At 33.3% G+C, this 22,261-nt stretch overlaps 1 protein-coding gene across 1 annotated transcript in view; it reads left to right on the forward strand.

Moving 5' to 3' along the window:
• The first annotated feature begins 1,832 nt into the window (after nucleotides 1-1,832).
• LOC127762283 (cysteine-rich receptor-like protein kinase 10) overlaps nucleotides 1,833-22,261 on the forward strand; it is a 40,361-nt gene continuing 19,932 nt past the window's right edge. The window contains exons 1-2 of the mRNA XM_052286725.1: nucleotides 1,833-1,914; nucleotides 2,151-2,210. Of these exons, the coding sequence (XP_052142685.1) occupies nucleotides 2,158-2,210 (53 nt within the window). The 5' untranslated portion in view covers nucleotides 1,833-1,914; nucleotides 2,151-2,157. The remainder of the gene's footprint in view (nucleotides 1,915-2,150; nucleotides 2,211-22,261) is intronic.

Below are 22,261 nucleotides of genomic sequence, written 5' to 3' on the forward strand. Positions count from 1 at the left end.
GACTGATTTTTTTTTAGAATTTGAATAAACTTTGAGAAATTTCAACAAAGAATTGAGAAAATCTGCCGAAATTTCGAACCGAGCATTCAGAAATTTCTGAAATTTTGAACCGAAATTGCAATCACTGGGTTATTGTCATAATGTGATACCACATTCTTAATTGCACATGGTACGAAGGAAAGGGAGCGGACTTTATATCACTGTTGATTCATAATATTTCTATCCATGTATATATTATTGCCAAGTTTACTGTGAAATAGAAACCATATTCTACTTCAGAGTAAAGAGGGGTATTTCCTGTTCAAATTAGTCATTCCAAAATTGTTGGTGTTCTATTTTATGCTAACTTGTTTTTTATGTTCATAATTAATTAATTCCATAAATAAATCTTTGATAAATAATTTTTTATGTTCTATTTGATGCTAGCCAAATTAATTTACACAGTTAAATTTTGGCTGCATTAATAAATCTTTTACTTGTTACCGGCATCATTGGCAAATTGATGGATGATTACATTATAATATAGATTATTTACAGTAGTGGATAGTTGATCTCGTTATCGCACCTAGAGAATTTGTTTGATATAATGAAATGAACAAGGATGTGAACTACAGTTGGTATACTGATTGCTAAGAGAAATGCTTGTAACAACATGTATAATATTTAGGATTCTCAGTAAATACCTGACCACAACCTGTACTGACTATATTTTTCAATTTGTGGCCGCCTCGCTGATCTGTTCCACCTGGAGAAATGCTTGTAACAACATGTTTAATATTTACGATTCTCAGTAAATACATGACCACAACCTGTACTGACTATAATTTTCAACCTGTGGCCGCCTCGCCGATCTGTTCCACCCGGCCCCAAAGGTGGAGGTCTGTCACCTGGTGCACTTCGTCATCGGATCTTCCTCAACTCCGTCATGTGCAGATCCAGCTCATGGTGCGCCACTGTTGTGAATGTCAAACCGGTTCACCTTGCGATCGTCCACCGGCTTCCTCGACGTCGTCCTTGAAAGCGACCCTGTGCAGGTTTGCTGAACGCACTCCCGGCGTCCTCTCCCTCTTGTGCCATTATGTGCAATTTTTGTGCTGCATTTCGTGCTGAATCCGTGCAAAGAAAAAGGCTTAATAGTTATCATTCTGTTCCCTTTTTTGAATGGTTTTCAGTTTTTCACATGGATTATGCTCTGCTCTGTTTCGTTTATGAAAGATGCTTATCTCAATATACACTAATCTCTTTTACTCGGTGTATGCATATATTTATTCTAGCCTGCTAGATGTGATATTGCTAGCGTTCAGAAAGTATCCACGAATGCTATTATTCATCTAAATATAATTGTTCATATATTTTTAGGAGCTACTGGTTTATCTCATGAAAATGGTCCGAATAACACTTGACGTGTAAAAAGATCAGAATGCGTTATATATTATCGTTTTTTCATTTCACCAAAGTGTTTTATTTGGACTACCCACAAAGAGTTATTTTTTATTTCACATTTCTACTATATATATCATAAAGTTTCTCTTTTCTTTTCTGTGCCTTCTAGGCAAACATCTATTCGCTGAAAACTTCAGCAAAGGAGCACTTGAAGAATAAGTGATCACCGTCTTCGTCTTGATGCAAGCAGGTTCCGTATGCACAATGTTCTTCATGAGCAAATTTGTCATTGTTGGTAGTCAATTTTTTAAGATAAGCCAGGCAAAAGTTGTTGCACTCAGAGGGGGGCTGAATTCTTCTACACAAATTCCCAGATTGGACAAGGGGCAGAAGCAGAGGTATTGATCTGATCATATATAGAGGCAGAGCCTTCCATGTGAGAGCTTGAGTGCAACCAGCAGGCGGACTGTACTGTCGTCTATCTTCTTCGTCATCGAGGTGCACTGCATTGGTGACATCAGGTCATGGGAGGTGAGAAACAAGTTTTGGCGTGCGACACTACGTTGGTCATAGGAAATAAAACACAATATGAGAAGATCATACAACGGCCTGCTTTTCCAGTTTGCAGAAACTGTGATGGTTTTAGGATTTCTTGTTCTTTTGTGAAGTTTAGGGGTTGAGGAGAGTATTTTGAGATTGGACTTCGTTTAATGATTTTTTTCCTTTCACCTTTGTCTGTTCCTTTATTTAACTTTATTTCTTTGCAGTGGCGAGATGAGACTCTGTACTAGAGATGCCTACTTTGTAGATATCTTGAGACAGTGCAGGTACATCCAAATGCTCACTTCACTAATTCAATGTATGTAAATTATGTAAATTACTGGCTTATTTATTTTCAGTTTGATTTCTGTGCATGTATATCCTATAGAAATCCATTTCTTTATATTCTATTTTAAGGAACAGTACACTTTTTATAGATACTCTCTCCATCCCAAAATATTAACAATTTTTAGCACTTAAGATTTGTCCCAAAATATAACAACTTCTCCATCATCATTCTCTTTTTAACCAATCACAACCCCTTTCTATTTAATTCTACCTACTTTCACTTTTCCCACCTACCTTCACTTCTCAAACAATCACAACCCCTTCCTATTTATTGGTTTCTTTGGTGGTGTTTCATTTCTCATCCATGCATTTTGTTGCACATCTAAGCCTTTATGACAATCACGGTTTCCTTGTATCAAACATTTCTAGTTTTCTCCCTTGAAATGTGTTGTGTTGAGTGTGCGTGCGCGTGTGATGATGATATTCTGCCTTGTTGCCAAGGAAGGCAGCAAGGGTATGCTTATGATGGTACTATGATGCTCTTTATTATGATATAATTACAAAACTTGTTTTGTTAATTGAATCATCAACTCCTTTACGCTAAAATTTAACTACATACCTTGCATATAGTACATTATTTCTAATGATGTATTGACTCTTGTTATTCTAGAATATCGATTTTTGCTGGTTGTATGCTTAGTATTTCTTGAGTGATGCATGGTTTGGGTAGCCAAGTATTTCTTGTATAGTTGGGTCTGACTGTTTATTGAAACCAAATAACTTTACTATGAGCTGGACCCATGCATTTTGTTGCACCTTGAAGTTTTTATGAAAATCACGGTTTCCTTGTATCAAACTTTATTCTCCTTTGACGCTTCATTTTCCATCCGTTCGTTTAAACTTGATGCTTTCAGTTGGATTTCTTTGTTTGCGAATGTTCTCGTGTATTCATGCTTCTGACATGCTATTTGGACTTTAAAATTTTACTTTGGATTCTTGCGCAATGGTTCCTTTTTCATTCATGAGGTTCAACTTGGTATTTTCAGTTTGATTTCTTCGGTTACAAAGTCTCTTTTTCGATCTTCTCTTGGGCTCTAAGGCTTTAATTTAGTACTGAGACGTCAATTTCCTAAGTTTTGTACTTATGCTTTCTTGTTTGTGAAAAAAAATATTTGCTTGCATTTAAACCTTGTGTCTTTATTGTGCTATGACGTTTTATTTTTGGATTTATAACTGAAAAGATATCTTGGTTGCGGCCTAGACGTTACATTTGGTTGCATCTTATTGATTTTATTAAAATCGTTGTTTGGTTGTACCAAACGATTTTGTGGTTTCTCTGCTGAGGCTTCATTTTTAATCCAAAACTTTTTTTGAGCTGGACCCTTGCATTTTGTTGCACATCTATGTCTTAATGAAAATCACGGTTTCCTTGTATTAAACATTTCTTGTTTTCTCTCGATGCTTCATTTTCCATCATTTCGTTTAAATCATATGCTTTTTGTAGGATTTCTTTATTTTCGAAAGTTCTATTATATTAATGCTTTTGACATGCTATTTGGACTTTCAAACTTTAATTTTGAATTTATATTGAGTTGTAGAGTTGGGTCACCCTCTTTATTGAAAACAAATAAATTTGTTGTGAGCTGGACTGATGCATTCTTTTTTGCACCTTTAAGCTTTTATGAAAATAGCAGTTTCCATGTGACAAACGTTTCTAGGTTTTTCCCTTGACGCATCTCTTTCCGTCCTTTTGTTTAAACTATATGGTTTCAACTGGATTTCTTTATTTTCGAATGTTCTCTTGTATTCTTGCTTTTGACATGCTATTTGGACCTTAAAACTTTTATTTGGTTTCTCGCATGACAGTTTTTTTTTGTTTCTTGAGATTCAATTTGTTACTTTCAATTTTATTTTTTCGGTTACAAAGTATATCTTTTTCGATCTTCTCTTTGGACTTTAAGGCTTTAATTAAGTTACGAAATGACAATTTCCTTAATTTTGTTTGAATGTATGCTAACTAGTTTGTGAAAAGGAAATATTTTCTTGTTTTTAAACCTTGTGCCTTTTTGTGCTTTTGACGTTTTTATCGTAGACTTATATCTAGTTTCTAGAGTTGCGTTTCCCTGTTTATTGAAAAAAATATATTTGTTGCAGGCTAGACGTCTAGATTTGGTTGAATCTTATTGATTTCTTGAAAATCGTAGTTTGCTTGTCCCGAACGATTTATTGGTTTCTCTGTTGACGCTTCATTTTTCATCCATAAGTTTATGTTTTGTACTTTTAGTTGGATTCCTTTATTTTCAAACGTTCTTCTTGCATCGATTCTTCAAATATCCTTTTTGGAGTTTCCAAATTTTTCGGTTATCACCGTTTGTCTTCCTTAAGTTGGTTTGAACTTTAATATCTGGTCTATAAAAACTTTACTTTGGTTTCTCGCGTGACGGTTGTCTTTTCATCATTGAGTTTCAACTTGGTACTTTTAGTTGGATTTCTTCAATTACAAAGTTTATCTTTTTCGAACTTCTCTTTGGACTTCAAAACTTAATTTTAGTTCTGAAATCTCCATTACCAAAATTTTGTATAAACTTTTGCTTACTAGTTTGTGGAAAGAAAATAGTTGCTTGCATTTAAACCTTACGGCTTTTCTGTGCTCTGACATTTAGACTTATAACAAAGTTGTAGAGTTACGTCTCCCTGTTTATCCAAAAAATACGTTGGTTGCTGGCAAGTTGTCTACATTTGGTTGCATCCTTTTGATTTTATGAAAACCGTAGTTTGCTTGTATCGAAAGATTTATTGGCTTCTCTGTTGACGTTTTATTTTTCATCCATAAGTTTAGATTTTGTACTTTTAGTTGGATGTCTTGATTTTGTAACGTTCTTCTTGCATCGATACTTCAAATATCTTTTTTGGAATTTCCAATTCTTTTTGGTTGTCACGGTTCGTCTTACTAAAGTTTGTTTGAACTTTGTTTTCTAGTTTAATAAAACAAAATATTCATTTTGCATTGAGGCCTAACCGTTTAATTTTGCTCTAACGTTAGTTTTGAAGTTATAATTGAGTTGTATAGTTGGGTCTCCCTCTTTATTGAAAATAGATAACTTTGTTGTGTGCGGGATTGATGCATTACCTTGAAGCTTTTATGAAAATCGCCGTTTACATTTGGTTGCATCTTATTGATTTCTTGAAAATCGTAGTTTGCTTGTCCTGAACGATTTATTGGTTTCTCCGTGGACACTTCATTTTTCATCCATAGGTTTATGTTTTGTACTTTGTTGGATTCCTTTATTTTCGAACATTCTTCTTGCATCGATTCTTCAAATATCCTTTTTGGAGTTTCCAAATTTTTCGGTTATCACCGTTTGTCTTCCTTAAGTTGGTTTGAACTTTGATATCTGGTTTATAAAAACTTTACTTTGGTTTCTCGCGTGACGATTGTTTTTTCATCATTGAGTTTCAACTTGGTACTTTTAGCTGGATTTCTTCAATTATAATGTTTATCTTTTTTCGAACTTCTCTTTGGACTTGAAAGCTTTATTTTTGTTCTGAAATCTCCATTACCTAAATTTTGTATAAACTTTTGCTTACTAGTTTGTGAAAAGAAAATAGTTGCTTGCTTTTAAACCTTGCGGCTTTTTTGTGCTCTGACATTTAGACTTATAATAAACTTCTAGAGTTACGTTTCCCTGTTTATCGAAAAAATATCTTGGTTACGGGCGAGTTGTCTACATTTGGTTTGATTTTATTTAAATCGTAGTTTGCTTGTACCAAATGATTTATTGGAATCTCCGCTGACGCTTTACTTTTCATCCATAAGTTTAAATTTTGTACTTTTAGTTGAATTTGTTGATTTTGTAACGTTCTTCTTGCATCGGTTCTTCAAATATCCTTTTTGGAGTTTCCAATTTTTTTTGGTTGCCGTGGTTCGTCTTCCTAAAGTTTGTTTGAACTTTTTTTTTGCCTGTTTAATAAAACAAAATAATCATTTTGCCTTGAGGCCTAACCATTTTATTTTGCTCTGACGTTAATTTTGAAGTTATAATTGAGTTCTATAGTTGGGTTTCCCTCTCTATTGAAAACAGATAACTTTGTTGCGTGCTGGGTTGATGCATTTTTTTGCAGCTTGAAGCTTTTATGAAAATCGCCGTGCAGATTTGGTTGCATTTTATTGATTTGTTGAAAACATAGTTCTCTTGTACCGAACGTTTGGACCTTAAAGCTTTTGACAAGCTATTTGGACCTTAAAACTTTCAATTTGTTACTTTCAGTTTTATTTTTCGGTTACAAAGTATATCTTTTTCGATGTTCTCTTTGGACTTTAAAGCATTAATTAAGTTCTAAAATGACAATTTCCTAAGTTTTGTTTGAATGTATGCTAACTATTTTGTGAAAAGGAAATATTTGCTTGTTTTTAAAACCTTGTGTCTTTTTGTGCTTTGACGTTTTTATTGTAGACTTATATCTAGTTCCTATAGTTGCGTTTCCCTGTTTATTGAAAAAAATATATTGGTTGCAGGCAAGACGTTTAGATTTGGTTGCATCTTATTGATTTCTTGAAAATCATAGTTTGCTTGTCCCGAACGATTTATTGGTTTCTCCGTTGACGCTCATTTTTCATGCATAAGTTTATGTTTTGTACTTTTAGTTGGATTCCTTTATTTTCAAACGTTCTTCTTGCATCGATTCTTCAAATATCCTTTCTGGAGTTTCCAAATTTTTCGGTTATCATCGTTCGTCTTCCTTAAGTTGGTTTAAACTTTGATATCTGGTTTATAAAAACTTTACTTTGGTTTCTCGCGTGACGGTTGTTTTTTCACCATTGAGTTGGATTTCTTCAATTATAAATTGTATCTTTTTGAACTTCTCTTTGGACTTCAAAGCTTCATTTTAGTTCTGAAATCTCCATTACCTAAATTTTGTATAAACTTTTGCTTACTAGTTTGTGAAAAGAAAATAGTTGCTTGCATTTAAACCTTGCGGCTTTTTTGTGCTCTGACATTTAGACTTATAAGAAAGTTCTAGAGTTACGTTTCCCTGTTTATGGAAAAAATATCTTGGTTGCGGGCAAGTTGTCTACATTTTGTTGCATCCTTTTGATTTTATGAAAATCATAGTTTGCTTGTACCGAACGATTTATTGGATTGTACGTTGACGCGTTATTTTCATCCATAAGTTTAAATTTTTGTACTTTTAGTTGGATTTCTTGATTTTGTAACGTTCTTCTTGCATCGATTCTTCAAATATTCTTTTGGAGTTTCCAATTTTTTTTGGTTGTCGCGGTTCGTCTTCCTAAATTTCGTTTGAACTTTGTTTTCTGGTTTAATAAAACAAAATATTCATTTTGCATTCCGGCCTAACCGTTTAATTTTTCTCTGACGTTAGTTTTGAAGATATAATTGAGTTGTATAGTTGGGTTTCCCTCTTTATTGAAAACAGATAACTTTGTTGTGAGCTGGATTGATGCAATTTTTTTTTTGCACCTTGAAGCTTTTATGAAAATCGCAGTTTCCATGTGACAAACGTTTCTAGGTTTTTCCCTTGACGCTTCTCTTTCCGTCCTTTTGTTTTAAACTTTATGGTTTCAGCTGGATTTCTTTATTTTGGAATGTTACTCTTTATTCATGCTTTTGACATGCTATTTGGACTTAATTTATTTTGGTTTCTCGAGTGGCGGTTGTTTTTTCACCCTTGAATTTCAACTTGGTACTATCTTTGTGGAACTTCTCTATGGAGTTTAAAACTTTATTTTAGTTCTGAAATCTCAATTTCCTAAATTTTATATGCGCTTATGCTTTCTAGTTTGTGAAAAGATTGCTTGCAATTAAACCTTGCGGCTTTTTTGTGCTCTGGCGTTTTATCGTAGACTTGTAAGTAAGTTCTACAGTTACGTTTCCCTGTTTATCGAAAAAATATCTTGGTTGCGGGCTAAACGACTACATTTGGTTGCATACTTTTGGTTTTATAAAAACTGTAGTTTGCTTGTACCGAACGATTTATTGGTTTCTCCGTTGACGCTTCATTTTTCATCGATAAGTTTATGTTTTGTACGTTTAGTTGTATTCCTTTATTTTCAAACGTTCTTCTTGCATCGATTCTTCAAATATCCTTTTTGGAGTTTCCAAATTCTTCGGTTATCATCGTTCATCTTCCTTAAGTTGGTTTGAACTTTGATATCTGGTTTATAAAAACTTTACTTTGGTTTCTCGCGTGACGGTAGCTTTTTCACCATTGAGTTTCAACTTGGTACTTTTAGTTGAATTTCTTCAATTATAAATTGTATCTTTTTGAACTTCTCTTTGGACTTCAAATCTTTATTTTAGTTCTGAAATCTCCATTTCCTAAATTCTGTATAAACTTTTGCTTACTAGTTAGTGAAAAGAAAATAGTTGCTTGCATTTAAACCTTGTGGCTTTTTTGTGCTCTGACATTTAGATTTGTAACAAAGTTCTAGAGTTACATTTCCCTGTTTATCAAAAAAACATCTTGGTTGCGAGCAAGTTGTGTACATTTGGTTGCATCCTTTTGATTTTATGAAAACCATAGTTTGCTTGTACCGAACGATTTATTGGATTCTCCGTTGACTCATTATTTTTCATCCATAGGTTTAAACTTTGTACTTTTAGTTGGATTTCTTGATTTTGTAACGTTCTTCTTGCATCGGTTCTTCAAATATCCTTTTTGGAGTTTCCAATTTTTTTTGGGTTGTCGCGGTTCGTCTTCCTAAAGTTTGTTTGAACTTTGTTTTCTGGTTTAATAAAACAAAATATTCATTTTGCCTTGAGGCCTAACCGTTTTATTTTGCTCTGACGTTAGTTTTGAAGTTATAATTGAGTTGTATTGTTGGGTTTCCCTCTTTATTGAAAACAGATAACTTTGTTGTGTGATGGATTGATGCATTTTTTTTGCACCTTCAAGCTTTTATGAAAATCGTCGTTTACAATTGGTTGCATCTTATTGATTTCATGAAAATCGTAGTTTCCTTGTCCCGAACGATTTATTGGTTTCTCCGTTGACGCTTCATTTTTCATCTATAGGTTTATGTTTTGTAAGTTTAGTTGGATTCCTTTATTTTCAAACATTCTTCTTGAATCGATTTTTCAAATATCCTTTTTGGAGTTTCCAAATTTTTCGGTTATCACCATTCGTCTTCCTTAAGTTGGTTTGAACTTTGATATCTGGTTTATAAAAAATTTTACTTTGGTTTCTCCCGTGACGGTTGTTTTTCATCATTGAGTTTCAACTTGGTACTTTTAGCTGGATTTCTTCAATTATAAAGTTTATCTTTTTCGAACTTCTCTTTGGACTTCAAAGCTTCATTTTAGTTCTGAAATCTCCATTACCTAAATTTTGTATAAACTTTTGCTTACTAGTTTGTGAAAAGAAAATAGGTGCTTGCATTTAAACCTTGCGGCTTTTTTGTGCTCTAACATTTAGATTTATAAGAAAGTTCTTGAGTTACGTTTCCCTGTTTATGGAAAAAATATCTTGGTTGCGGGCAAGTTGTCTACATTTTGTTGCATCCTTTTGATTTTATGAAAACCTTAGTTTGCTTGTACCGAACGATTTATTGGATTGTGCGTTGACGCGTTATTTTCATCCATAAGTTTAAATTTTTGTACTTTTAGTTGGATTTCTTGATTTTGTAACGTTCTTCTTGCATCAATTCTTCAAATATCGTTTTTGGAGTTTCCAATTTTTTTTGGTTGTCGCGGTTCGTCTTCCTAAAGTTTGTTTGAACATTGTTTTCTGGTTTAATAAAACAATAACATTCATTTTGCATTGAGACCTAACCGTTTAATTTTGCTTTGACGTTAATTTTGAAGTTATAATTGAGTTGTATAGTTGGGTCTCCCTCTTTATTGAAACCAGATAACTTTGTTGTGAGATGGATTGACGTATTTTTTTTGCACCTTGAAGCTTTTATGAAAATCGCAGTTTCAATGTGACAAACGTTTCTAGGTTTTTCCCTTGACGCTTCTCTTTCCGTCCTTTTGTTTAAACTTTATGGTTTCAACTGGATTTCTTTATTTTCGAATGTTCTCTTATATTCATGCTTTTGACATGCTATTTGGACCTTAAAACTTTACTTTGGTTTCTCGCGTGACGGTAGCTTTTTCACCATTGAGTTTCAACTTGGTACTTTTAGTTGAATTTCTTCAATTATAAATTGTATCTTTTTGAACTTCTCTTTGTACTTCAAATCTTTATTTTAGTTCTGAAGTCTCCATTTCCTAAATTTTGTATAAACTTTTGCTTACTAGTTTGTGAAAAGAAAATAGTTGCTTGCATTTAAACCTTGCGGCTTTTTTGTGCTCTGACATTTAGACTTATAACAAAGTTCTAGAGTTACGTTTCCTGTTTATCAAAAAAATATCTTGGTTGCAGACAAGTTGTCTACATTTGGTTGCATGCTTTTGATTTTATGTAAACCGTAGTTTGCTTGTACCGAACGATTTATTGGATTCTCCGTTGACGCTTTATTTTTCATCCATAAGTTTAAATTTTGTACTTTTAGTTGGATTTATTGATTTTGTAACATTCTTCTTGCATCGATTCTTTTAATATCTTTTTAGAGTTTCCAATTTTTTTTGGGTTGTCGCGGTTCGTCTTCCTAAAGTTTGTTTGAACTTTGTTTTCTGGTTTAATAGAACAAAATATTCATTTTGCATTGCGGCCTAACCGTTTAATTTTGCTCTGACGTTAATTTTGAAGTTTTGATTGAGTTGTATAGTTGGGTCTCCCTCTTTATTGAAAACAGATAACTTTGTTGTGAGCTGGATTGATGCATTTTTTTGCACCTTGAAGCTTTTATGAAAATCACAGTTTACATTTGGTTGCATCTTATTGATTTCTCGAAAATCGTAGTTTGCTTGTCCCGAACGATTTTTTGGTTTCTCCGTTGACGCTTCATTTTTCATCCATAAGTTTATGTTTTGTAATTTTAGTTGGATTCCTTTATTTTCAAACGTTATTGTTGCATTGGTTCTTCAAATATCCTTTTCGGAGTTTCCAAAATTTTCGTTTATCACCGTTCGTCTTCCTTAAGTTGGTTTGAACTTTGATATCTTGTTTATAAAAACTTTACTTTGATTTCTTGCGTGATGGTTGTTTTTTCATCATTGAGTGTCAACTTGGTATTTTCTTCAATTATAAAGTTTCTCTTTTTGAAAATTCTCTTTGGACTTCAAAGCTTTATTTTATTTCTGAAATCTCCATTTCCTAAATTTTTGTATAAACCTTTGCTTACTAGTTTGTGAAAAGAAAATAGTTGCATGCATTTGAACCTTGCAGCTTTTTTGTGCTCTTGCATTTAGACTTATAACAAAGTTCTAGAGTTACGTTTCCCTGTTTATCGAAAAAATGTCTTGGTTGTTGGCTAGTTGTCTACAGTTGGTTGCATTCTATTGATTTTATGTTGATTGTTGTTTGGTTATTCCAAACGATTTATTGGTTTCTTCGTCGACGCTTCATTTTTCATCCATAAGTTTTAATTTTGTACTTTTAGTTGGATTTCTTTATTTTGTAACGTTCTTCTTGCATCGATTTTTCAAAAATTCTTTTTGGAGTTTCCAATTTTTTTTGGTTGTAGCGGTTCGTCTTCCTAAAGTTTGTTGGAACTTTTTTTCATTTTGCATTGAGGCCTAACAGTTTTATTTTGCTCCGATGATAATTTCTTGAAAATTGTAGTTGTTTTGTCCCGAACGATTTATTGGTTTCTCTGTTGACATGCCATTTTTCATCCAGAAGTTTATATTTTGTACTTTTAGTTGGTTTCCTTGATTTTCAAACGTTCTTTTTGCATCGATTCTTCAAATATCATTTTTCGAGTTTCCAATTTTTTCATCGTCTTCCTTAATTTTGTTTGAACTTTGATTTCTGGTTTATGAAAACAAAATATTCTTTTGCATTGAAGCCGACCATTTCATTTTGTTCTGACATTAATTTTGAGCTTATAATTGAGTTGTATAGTTGGGTCTCCCTGTTTATTGAAACCAAATGACTTTATTGTGAGTTGGGCCCATGCATTTTGTTGCACCTTGAAGTTTTTATGTAAATCGCGGTTTCCTTTTATCAAACTTTATTCTCCCTTGACGCTTCATTTTCAATCCTTTCGTTTGAACTTGATGCTTTCAGTTGGATTTCTTTGTTGGCGAATGTTCTCGTGTATTCATGCTTTTGTCATGCTATTTGGACTTTAAAACTTTACTTTGGATTCTCAAGCGACGGTTCCTTTTTCATTCTTGAGATTCAACTTGGTACTTTCAGTTTGATTTCTTTGGTTTCAAACTTTCTCTTTTTCGATCTTCTCTTTTGCTTTAAAGCTTTAATTTAGTACCGAGATGTCAATTTCCTAAATTTTGTGTGAACTTATGCTTTCTTGTTTGTGAAAGAAAATATTTGCTTACATTTAAAAATATCTTGGTTGCGGGCTAGACATTACATTTGGTTGCATCTTATTGGTTGCGGGCTAGATCGGTAAATTCCAGCACTGCATCACTTATCTTGACCAATTTCTTTAAAATAATCTATTTATCCAAAAAATCACCATTCCTTTCCAGATTGGAAAAAAAACTTTGTTAGGATCATGAATATATATTTTTTTCCTAATTTATAACCCATCTAACATAGTCTTTTGCTTCAGTTTGCGCCTTGGGACTGGATAGGACAGCATCTGGCAGACTGGCACATAGACCTATTTAGCTCTTCCATTAAAATTTCTTGATAAACACCATTGCTAAATTTTATTTTATTTTAAGGGGGGTAGAATACCATGACCTTAGAAACCCAGAGACAACATGTAACCTTTGCAAGCCCCACAAGCCTAAATGGAAATATCATACTAGGAACAAGTCATAAGCAAACTATGTAAGTTAAGTTGAGATGGCTCAGTGTGCAAATTTTGTGCCCCTTTACGGTCGGATGCAAGATTTGTACATCGCAGCAACTCACAAACATGGTTTGGGAACTTGACTTGTAGGTTTTGAAAACTTCTCTAAGATGATCCATTTGTTTTAAAATTACCATCTTTTTCTAGGATAAGGAGAGCCTTGTTATGAGTCTGAGTTAAGAAAATGTTTAATTTTGTCAGCTTGTCCTAGCCTGTAAAGAGTTGCAACCCTTCCCATGCCCATGAAATACCTTGAGTAGGATCAATAGTCTCAAGAACAATTTTGCCCAAAGGATTGTTCTATGGAATGTATGCAATACAAAATATCTTCATAATCATTGTATCATTTCATACATGCATCGCATCATTTCGTTCATCTTGATATCATAGCATACATCCTTGCCTTTTTGAGCAAAAGAAAAGTCATTGCTATACATGTCATCCAGCATCCCATTTTCTACCACGACCCAAGTATATGGATGCAGATAATGAGAACGTCCTGATGCATCCAAGTATGATTCGACAAATATTCCTAGAACACCTTGTATTAGATTGCATATGACTAATTATCACTTGGAGAACAAATATTTCCAACCCCTAAGATGTAACCCAAAGTTTTGTTCAATTTATCTATATTTTCCCAACCGCCTTACTTGCTGTCTTAAAACTTAAATTTGTCGAATGTGAGATCAACAAGGTTAGATCATGACCGTAGACCATGAAGACTTGAACCTTGTTACATCCTAACGGTTAGAGATACTTAATCTGGTATTCTTGAAAAGTTTTATAAACATTTAAAATCAATAATGTTGTATTGTTATTAGAAAACAACAAAGCCATGACACCTTAGATCATATTCCACCAATCAAACAAGGATAGGTTTTTATACCACCCTCACCAAAGACAAAATCATTGTAAGAACCACATAAATAATATGAATTCCTAAGTAGGCTGACCCTTATTCGACAACACTTCCATCCACGACCCGACACAAATCTCGGGGACGTGATTTATTTTAAGGGGGATAGACTGTTACATACCCGAACTTTAGGATCTAAAAATTTCATGTCAAATAGTTGGAAGAAAACTAATCCATTTTTGTGAACCTCAAATATTCATTTTGAAGCAAGGTGAGGACAATCCGACCTTTGCATATAGAGAATTTAAGGGCGAATTAAAACTTTTTTCCTTTCCAACCCAAAATGAAAAATTTTGAGTAACTTAGTGTGGCCATGCATACACGTATAGGGCATGGTTACGTTCGAGTTCTTCTGTGCATGTTGGGTATAAAACTAAGTTTAAGGATATCACTTCACGTCAAGAAGTGCTCAAATATAAATTTTATAAATACTCTAATGCATTTCTATAAATAAAAACACATTGATTGTATTAAAAATATCTTGGTTGCAGGCTAGAGTTACATTTGTTTACATCTTATTGATTTTATTAAAATCGTTGTTTGGTTGTAACAAACGATTTCTTGGTTTTTCTGTTGAGGCTATTGTGTACTTTTAGTTGGATTCCTTGACTTTGAAATGTTCTTCTTGCATCGATTCTTCAAATATCCATTTTGGAGTTTCCAATTATTTTGGCTGTCACAGTTTGTCTTCCTTAAGTTTGTTTGAAATTTGATTTCTAGTTTATGAAAACGAAATATTCTTTAGCATTCAAGACCAACCATTTTATTTTATTCTGACATTAATTTTGAGCTTATATTTGAGTTATAGAGTTGGGTCTCCCTGTGTATTGAAAACAAACAACTTTGTTGTGAGCTGGACCCATGTATTTTGTTGCATCTTGAAGCTTTTATGAAAATTGCGGTTTCTTTGTTTCAAACGTTTCTAGGTTTCTCCCTTGACGCTACAATTCTGTCTACTCAAACTTTATGCTTTCTGTTAGATTACTTTATTTTCAAATGTTCTGCTAGTTGGAATTTAAATCTTAACTTCTGTTTTTCGCGTAACGAGTTTTTTAATCAATAAGTTTCAACTTGGTACATTAAGTTTGATTTCTACAATTAGTTTCAACTTGGTACATTAAGTTTGATTTCTACAATTACTAACTTTCTCTTTTTTCATTTATTTTGGACTTTAAAGCTTTATTTTAGTTCTGAAATCTCAATTTCCTATATTTTGTATGAACTTGTGTTTACTAGTTTCTGAAAAGAAAATAGTTGCTTGCATTTAAACCTTGAGGTTGTTTTGTGCTCTAGCGTTTTAATAGTAGACTTATAACTAATTTAATTTCAGAGTTATGTTTCCCTGTTTATCGAAAAAATATCATGGTTGCGGGCTAGACGTCTACTTTTAGTTGCATCTTATTGATTTTATGATGACTGTAGTTTGCTTGTTCCAAACGATTTATTGGTTTCTTCGTTGACGCTTCATTTTTCATCCATAAGTTTAAGTTTTGTACTTTTAGTTGGATTTCTTGATTTTGTAACGTTCTTCTTGCGTCGATTGTTCAAATATCCCTTTTGGTGTTTCCATTTTTTTGTTGTCACTGTTCGTCTTCCTAAAGTTTGTTTGAAGTTTGTTTTCTGGTTTAATAAAACAAACTATTCATTTTGCATTGATGCCTAAGCATTTTATTTTGCTCTGACGTTAATTTTGATCATATAATTGAGTTGTAGAGTTGGATCTCCCTGTTTGTTGAAAACAAATAACGTTTTGTGAGATGGACCCATGCATTTTGCTGCACATCTAAGCCTTTATAAAATCATGGTTTCCTTGTATCAAACATTTTTAGTTTTCTTCCTTGACACTTCATTTTCCATCCTTTCGTTTAAACCTTCTGCTTTTTGCTGGATTTCTTTATTTTCGACAGTTCTCTTGTATTAATGCTTTTGACATGCTATTTGGACTTGAAAACTTCATTTTGGTTTCTCGAGTGACCGTTGTTTTTTCACCCTTGAATTTCAACTTGATACTCTCTTTTTGGAAATTCTATTTGGACTTTAAAACTTTATTTTAGTTATGAAATCTCAATTTCCTAAATTTTGTATGTTCTTACGCTTACTAGTTCGTGAAAAGATTGTACTTTGTTTTCTAGTTTGAAAAAAGGAAATATTCTTTTGCATTATAATTGAGTTGTAGAGTTGTCTCCCTGTTTATCAAAAACAAATAACTTTGTTGTGAGCTGGGCCCATGCATTTTGTTGCACCTTGAAGTTTTTATGAAAATCAAGCTTTCCTTGTATCCTTTGGACTTCAAAACTTTACTTTTGTTTCTGGCGTAACAGTTTTTTTTTCAACATTAAGTTTCAACTCGGTACTTTAAGTTTGATTTCTTCGATTACGAAGTTTCTCTTTTTGATCTTCGCTTTGGAGTTTAAAGCTTTATTTTAGTTCTGAATTATAAATTACCAAAAATTTGTTTGAACCTATGGGTACTAGTTTGTGAAAAGAAAACAGTTGCTTATAGTTAAATGTTGCGGGTTCTTTCTGCTCTGATGTTTAGACTTATAACTAAGTTCAAGACTTATGTTTCCTTGCTTATCGAAAAAATGTCTTGGTTTGCAGCCTACTGATATTATGAAAACCGTGGTTTGCTTGTTCCGAACGATTTATTGGTTCTCTGTTGATGGTTCATTTTAAATCCATAAGTTCAAATTTTGTACTTTTAGTTGGATTCCTTCATTTTGTAACATTCTTCTTGCATTGATTCTGCAAATATCCTTTTGGTTGTCACGGTCCATCTTCCTTAAGTTTGTTTGAACTTTGTTTTCTGGTTTATAAAATCAGAATATTCTTTTGCATTAAGGCCTAGCTGATTTATTTTGCTCTAACATTAATTTTGCACTTGTAATTGAGTTGTAGAGTTGGGTCTCCACTTGTAATTCTCCATGTTGTGAGTTGGGCCCATACATTTTGTTGCACCTTGAAGCTTCTATGAAAATAAAGGTTTCCTTGTATCAAACATTTTTAGGTTTCTGACTTAACGCTTCATTTTCTGTCCTTTCGTTTAAACCATATGCATTTAGCTAGATTTCTTTATTTACGAACATTATCTTCTATTAATGCTTTTTACATGCTATTTGGTCTAAAATACTTCATTTTGGTTTCTCGAGTGACGGTTGTGTTTTCATCCTTGAGTTTCAATTTAGTACTTTTTATTTGATTTCTTCAATTACAAAGTTTCTCTTTTTTGATCTCCTCTTTGGACTTTAAATCATTATTTTAGTTCTGAAATCTTTATTTCTTGAAATATCCTTTTTGGACTTTCCAATTTTTTCGGTTATCATTGTTCGTCTTCCTTAAGTTTGTTTGAACTTTGCTTTCGAGTTTATGAAAACAAAATATTCTTTTGCTTTGTAGCCGACCGCTTTATTTTGTTCTGACGTTAATTTTGATCCTATAATTTAGTTGTAGAGTTGGGTCTCCCTTTTTATTGAAAACAAATAAGTTTATTGTGAGCTGGATGCATGCATTTTGTTACACCTTGAAGATTTTATGAAAATCGCAGTTTCCTTGTATCAAACGTTTGTAGGTTTCTCTCTTGACGGTTCATTTTCCGTCCTCTCATTTAAACTTAATGCTTTTAGGTGGATTTCTTTACCTTCGAACGTTCTCCTCTATTAATGCTTTTGACATGCTATTTGGACTTCAAAACATTATTTTTGTTTCTCGAGTGACGGTTGTTTTTTCATCCTTGAATTTCAACTTGGTACTTTTAGTTCGATTTCTTTTGTTACAAAGTTTTTCTTTTTCGATTTTCTATTTGGACTTTAAAGCTTTACTTTAGTTCTGAAATGTTAATTTCCTAAATTTTGTTCGAACCTATGCTTAGTTATTTGTTAAAATAAATATTTGCTTGCATTTAAACCTTGCGTCTTTATTGTGCTCTGACGTTTTAATTTTGCTCTTATAATTGAGTTGTAGAGTTGGGTCTCCCTGTTTATCGGAAACAAATAACTTGTTGTGAGCCGGGCCCATGCATTTTGTTGCACATTGAAGCTTTTATGAAAATCATGGTTTCCTTGTATCAAACATTTCTAGGTTTCTCCCTTGAGGATTCATTTTCAATCCTTTCGTTTAAACCTTATGCATTTAGTTGGATTTATTTATTTTCGAACGTTCTCTTGTATCAATGCTTTTGACATGCTATTTGGTCTTTACAAGTTTGGTTTATCGAGTGACGTTTGTTTTTCAGCCTTGTGTTTCAATTTAGTACTTTTAGTATGATTTCTTCAATTACAAAGTTTTTCTTTTTTGATCTTCTCTTTGGACTTTAAATATTTATTTTAGTTCTGAAATGTCAATTTCCTAAATTTTGTTTGAACTGATTCTTAATAATTTTTGACAAGAACATATTTGTGTGCATTTGAACCTTGCGGCTTTTTTGTGCTCTAACGTTTTAATTTTGGCCTTATAATTAAATTATAGAGTTACGTCTCCTTTTTCATCGAAAAAAATATATATATTGGTTGCAAGCTGGACGTCTAAATTCGCTCGCAACTTATTGATTTTATGAAAATCGTAGTTTTGTTGTACTTTTAATTGGATTCCTTAATTTTGAAACATTCTTCTTGCATAAATTCTTCAAATATCCTTCTTGGAGTTTCCAATTATTTTTGTTGTCACGGTTCATCTTCCTTATTTTTATTTGAACTTTGTTTTCTGGTTTATAAAAACAAAATATTCTTTTGCATTTTTCCCTGACCGACTTATTTTGCTCTGTCGTTAGTGTTGAACTTTTAATTGAGTTGTAAAGTTGAGTCTCCCCGTTTATTGAAAACAAATAACTTTGTTGTGAGCTGGACCCTTATAGTTTGTTGCACGTTCAATCTTTTCGGAAAATCACAGTTTCCTTGTATCAAACGTTTCTAGGTTTCTCCCTTAACGCTTTATTTTTCGTCCTTTCATTTAAACTTTAAGCTTTTAGTTAGATTACTTTATTTTTTTAATGTTCTCTTGTATACATGGTTTTGACATGCAATTTGGACTTTAAAAGTTAACTTTGGTTTATGGTGTGATGGTTCTTTTATCATTCTTAAGTTTCAACTCGGTACTTTGAGTTTGATTTCTTCAATTACAAAGTTTCTCTTTTTGCAACTTCTCTTTAGACTTTAAAGCTTTACTTTAGTTCTGAAATCTCAATTTCCTAAATTTTTTATGAATTTATGCTTACTAGTTTGTGAAATAAAATTAGTTGCTTGCATTTAAACCTTGTGGCTTTTTTCTGCTCTGGCATTTTAATAGTAGACTTATAACTAATTTAATTTCTAGAGTTACGTTTCCCTAATTATCGATAAAAATATCTTGATTGCGGGATAGGCGCCTACATTTGGTGGCATCTTATTGATTTTGTAAATATAGTAGTTTGCTTGTCCCTAACTTTTTATTAGTTTCATCGTTGATGCTTCATTTTTCATCCATAAATTTAAATTTTGTACTTTTAGTTGGATTCCTTTATTTTCAAATGTACTTCTTGCATGGATTCATCAAGCATCCTTTTTGGAGTTTCCAATTTTTCGGTTGTCACCGTTCGTCTTCCTTAAGGCCCTATTTGTTTCAGCTTAGTATTATTATAATCTGGATTATTAGTAATAATCTATAATAAACAGGTAGATTATTATGATTGATTATTATAATCTATAAGCTAGATTAGTATAATCTGGTAATCTCATCTAAACGTGCTTTTTTCAGATTATTGGGTGGCTAAAAGACTCACTACCCTTATTCTATCATAATCCACATAAACATACAACTCATAGCTTATTCGACTATAGCTTATTATAATTCAGCTTTTATTAATCTAGCTCAATAATCTGGGTTACAATAATATTAAGTTGAAACATCCAAGGCCTAAGTTTGTTTGAACTTTGATATCTGTTATATGAAAACTATATTTTTGTTTCTCGCATGACGGTTGTTTTTTCATTATTGAATTTCAACTATAAAGTTTCTCTTTTTGGAACTTCTCTTAGGACTTCAGAACTTTTTTTAGTTCTGAAGTCTCCATTTCCTAAATTTTGTATGAACTTATGTTACTAGTTTGTGAAAAGAAAATAGTTGTTTGCATTTAAACCTTGCGGCTTTTTTGTGCTCGGATGTTTAGACTTGTAACTAAGTTCTAGAGTTAAGTTTCCCTGTTTATTGAAATAATCTCTTGGTTTTGGGTAGATGGCTACATTTGGTTGCATCCTATTGATTTTGTGAAAACCATAGTTTGCTTGTTACAAACGATTTGTTGGTTTCTCCGTTGACGCTTCGTTTTCATCCATAAGTTTAAATTTCTTACTTTTAGTTGGATTTCTTGATTTTGTAACGTTCTTCTTGCATCGATTCTTCAAATATCCTTTTGGGAGTTTTCAATTTTTTTTGTTATTACGGATTGTCTTCCTAAAGTTTGTTTTAACTTTGTTTTCTGGTTTATAAAAACAAAATATTCGTTTTGCATTGAGGACTAACCGTTTTATTTTGCTCTGAAGTTAATTTTGAACTTATTAATTGAGTTGTAGAGGTCTTCCTGTTTATTAAAAACAAATAACTTTGTTGTGAACTGGACCCATGCATTTTGTTGCACCTTGACGCTTTTATGAAAATCGCGATTTCCTTGTATCAATCGTTCTTAGGTTTGTCCCTTCACGCTCTGTGCTCTGTCCTTTCAGTCGAACTAAACCTTTAAACCTTTTAGTTGGAGTTCTTTATTTTCTAACTTTCTCTTGTATCTATTCTTTTGATGTTCTCTTTGGACTTTAAAGCTTTAGTTTAGTTTGAAATATCAATTTCCTAAATTTTGTTTGTACATATGCTTACTAGTCTCCGTCTTTATCCAAAAAAAAATATGTTGGTTGCGGGCTAGATGTCTCCATTTGGTTGCATCTTACTGATTTTGCGGAAATCAAAGTTTACTTGTCCCGAACGATTTATTGGTTTCTCTGTTGACGCTTCATTTTTAATCCATAAATTTAAAATTTGTACTTTAAGTTGGATTCCTTGATTTTGAAATGTCCGTGCATCAATTCTTCAAATATCATTTTTGGAGTTTCCAATTTTTTTTTGGTTGACACGGTTCGTCTTTGTTAAGTTTGTAAATTTGAACTTTGTTTTCTCGTTTATAAAAACAAAATATTCTTTAGCATTAGGGCCTTATCGATTTATTTTGCTCTGACGTTAATTTTTGAACTTATAATTGAGTTGTAGAGTTGGGTCTCCCTGTTTATCGAAAACAAATCGAAAAACTTTAAGCTGCGCAGCTGGGGCAGCCGCTCACGCGTGCCATGTCGGATTGCTACAGTGGCGTAGTGGAATTTAGCTATAAAGTCCTCCAGTTTCTGCGTAATTCGATCTAGCTCCCTCCCAAACAGTACCTATGATGTATTATTTGACATAGACGCCCTTAGAAAATATGGATATTGCATGCGAAGAAGAGAAAAATCACGGATTAGGGTCACGCTCTAAAATGTGGAAGCCGAGTGGCTTTTTGGCAAAAGGGCACTCACTAACCTGAACCATGCCCCAACCCCTAGCCTCTGAAAGCACATAGAAGTCAACGCGATAATAGATTGATCACGGACAAGATGTCACGGGCGAGGAGATTTGAAGGGGGATTGTGGCGAAGAGAGTATTTGAACGCAGTTGTTGGGCATGGCCCTAGACCTCGTCGGTGCGGCGAAGCCATGTTTGGCACCACACCAGCGAGGCAGGAAATACACGAGATGTGATCTGATCTCAATTGAATTGACCTACAAATTTAAAGCAAATCTAAGGGATAAAATCCTAGCAACTTAAGAGATATAGAACTAACAAACTCCCTAACAAACTCTAAACCGGACCACACACTATTCCTCGTCACACATTGTCGTCGCTGCTCCTGTTGCGGTGTCGTTTATACTATAATCCCCACGTGACATCTCTCCCTCCCTGGAGAAGCAGCTCATCCGAGAGTTGAAAATATGGATACCAAGACCGAAATCCATCCAGCGACATCCACGAAGCTTTAGCTGCCGGTTTATCCTTCCAATGAACGGGAACTTCGTGAACACCACGCGCCAAACGGCTCTAGGAAGCATTGGCCGGCTGTAAACAAACTTGACCATGATGAGTGGGCGGCAACAGTGGTACTAGCTCCGGCGGAACTCCGTGAAATGGCTTCAACAACCCCACATGAAACACGTCATGTAATCGAGCGCCCGGGGGAAGATGAAGGCGATACGCCA

This window comes from Oryza glaberrima, chromosome 2, assembly GCF_000147395.1.
Source record: "Oryza glaberrima chromosome 2, OglaRS2, whole genome shotgun sequence".
Taxonomy (NCBI): domain Eukaryota; kingdom Viridiplantae; phylum Streptophyta; class Magnoliopsida; order Poales; family Poaceae; genus Oryza; species Oryza glaberrima.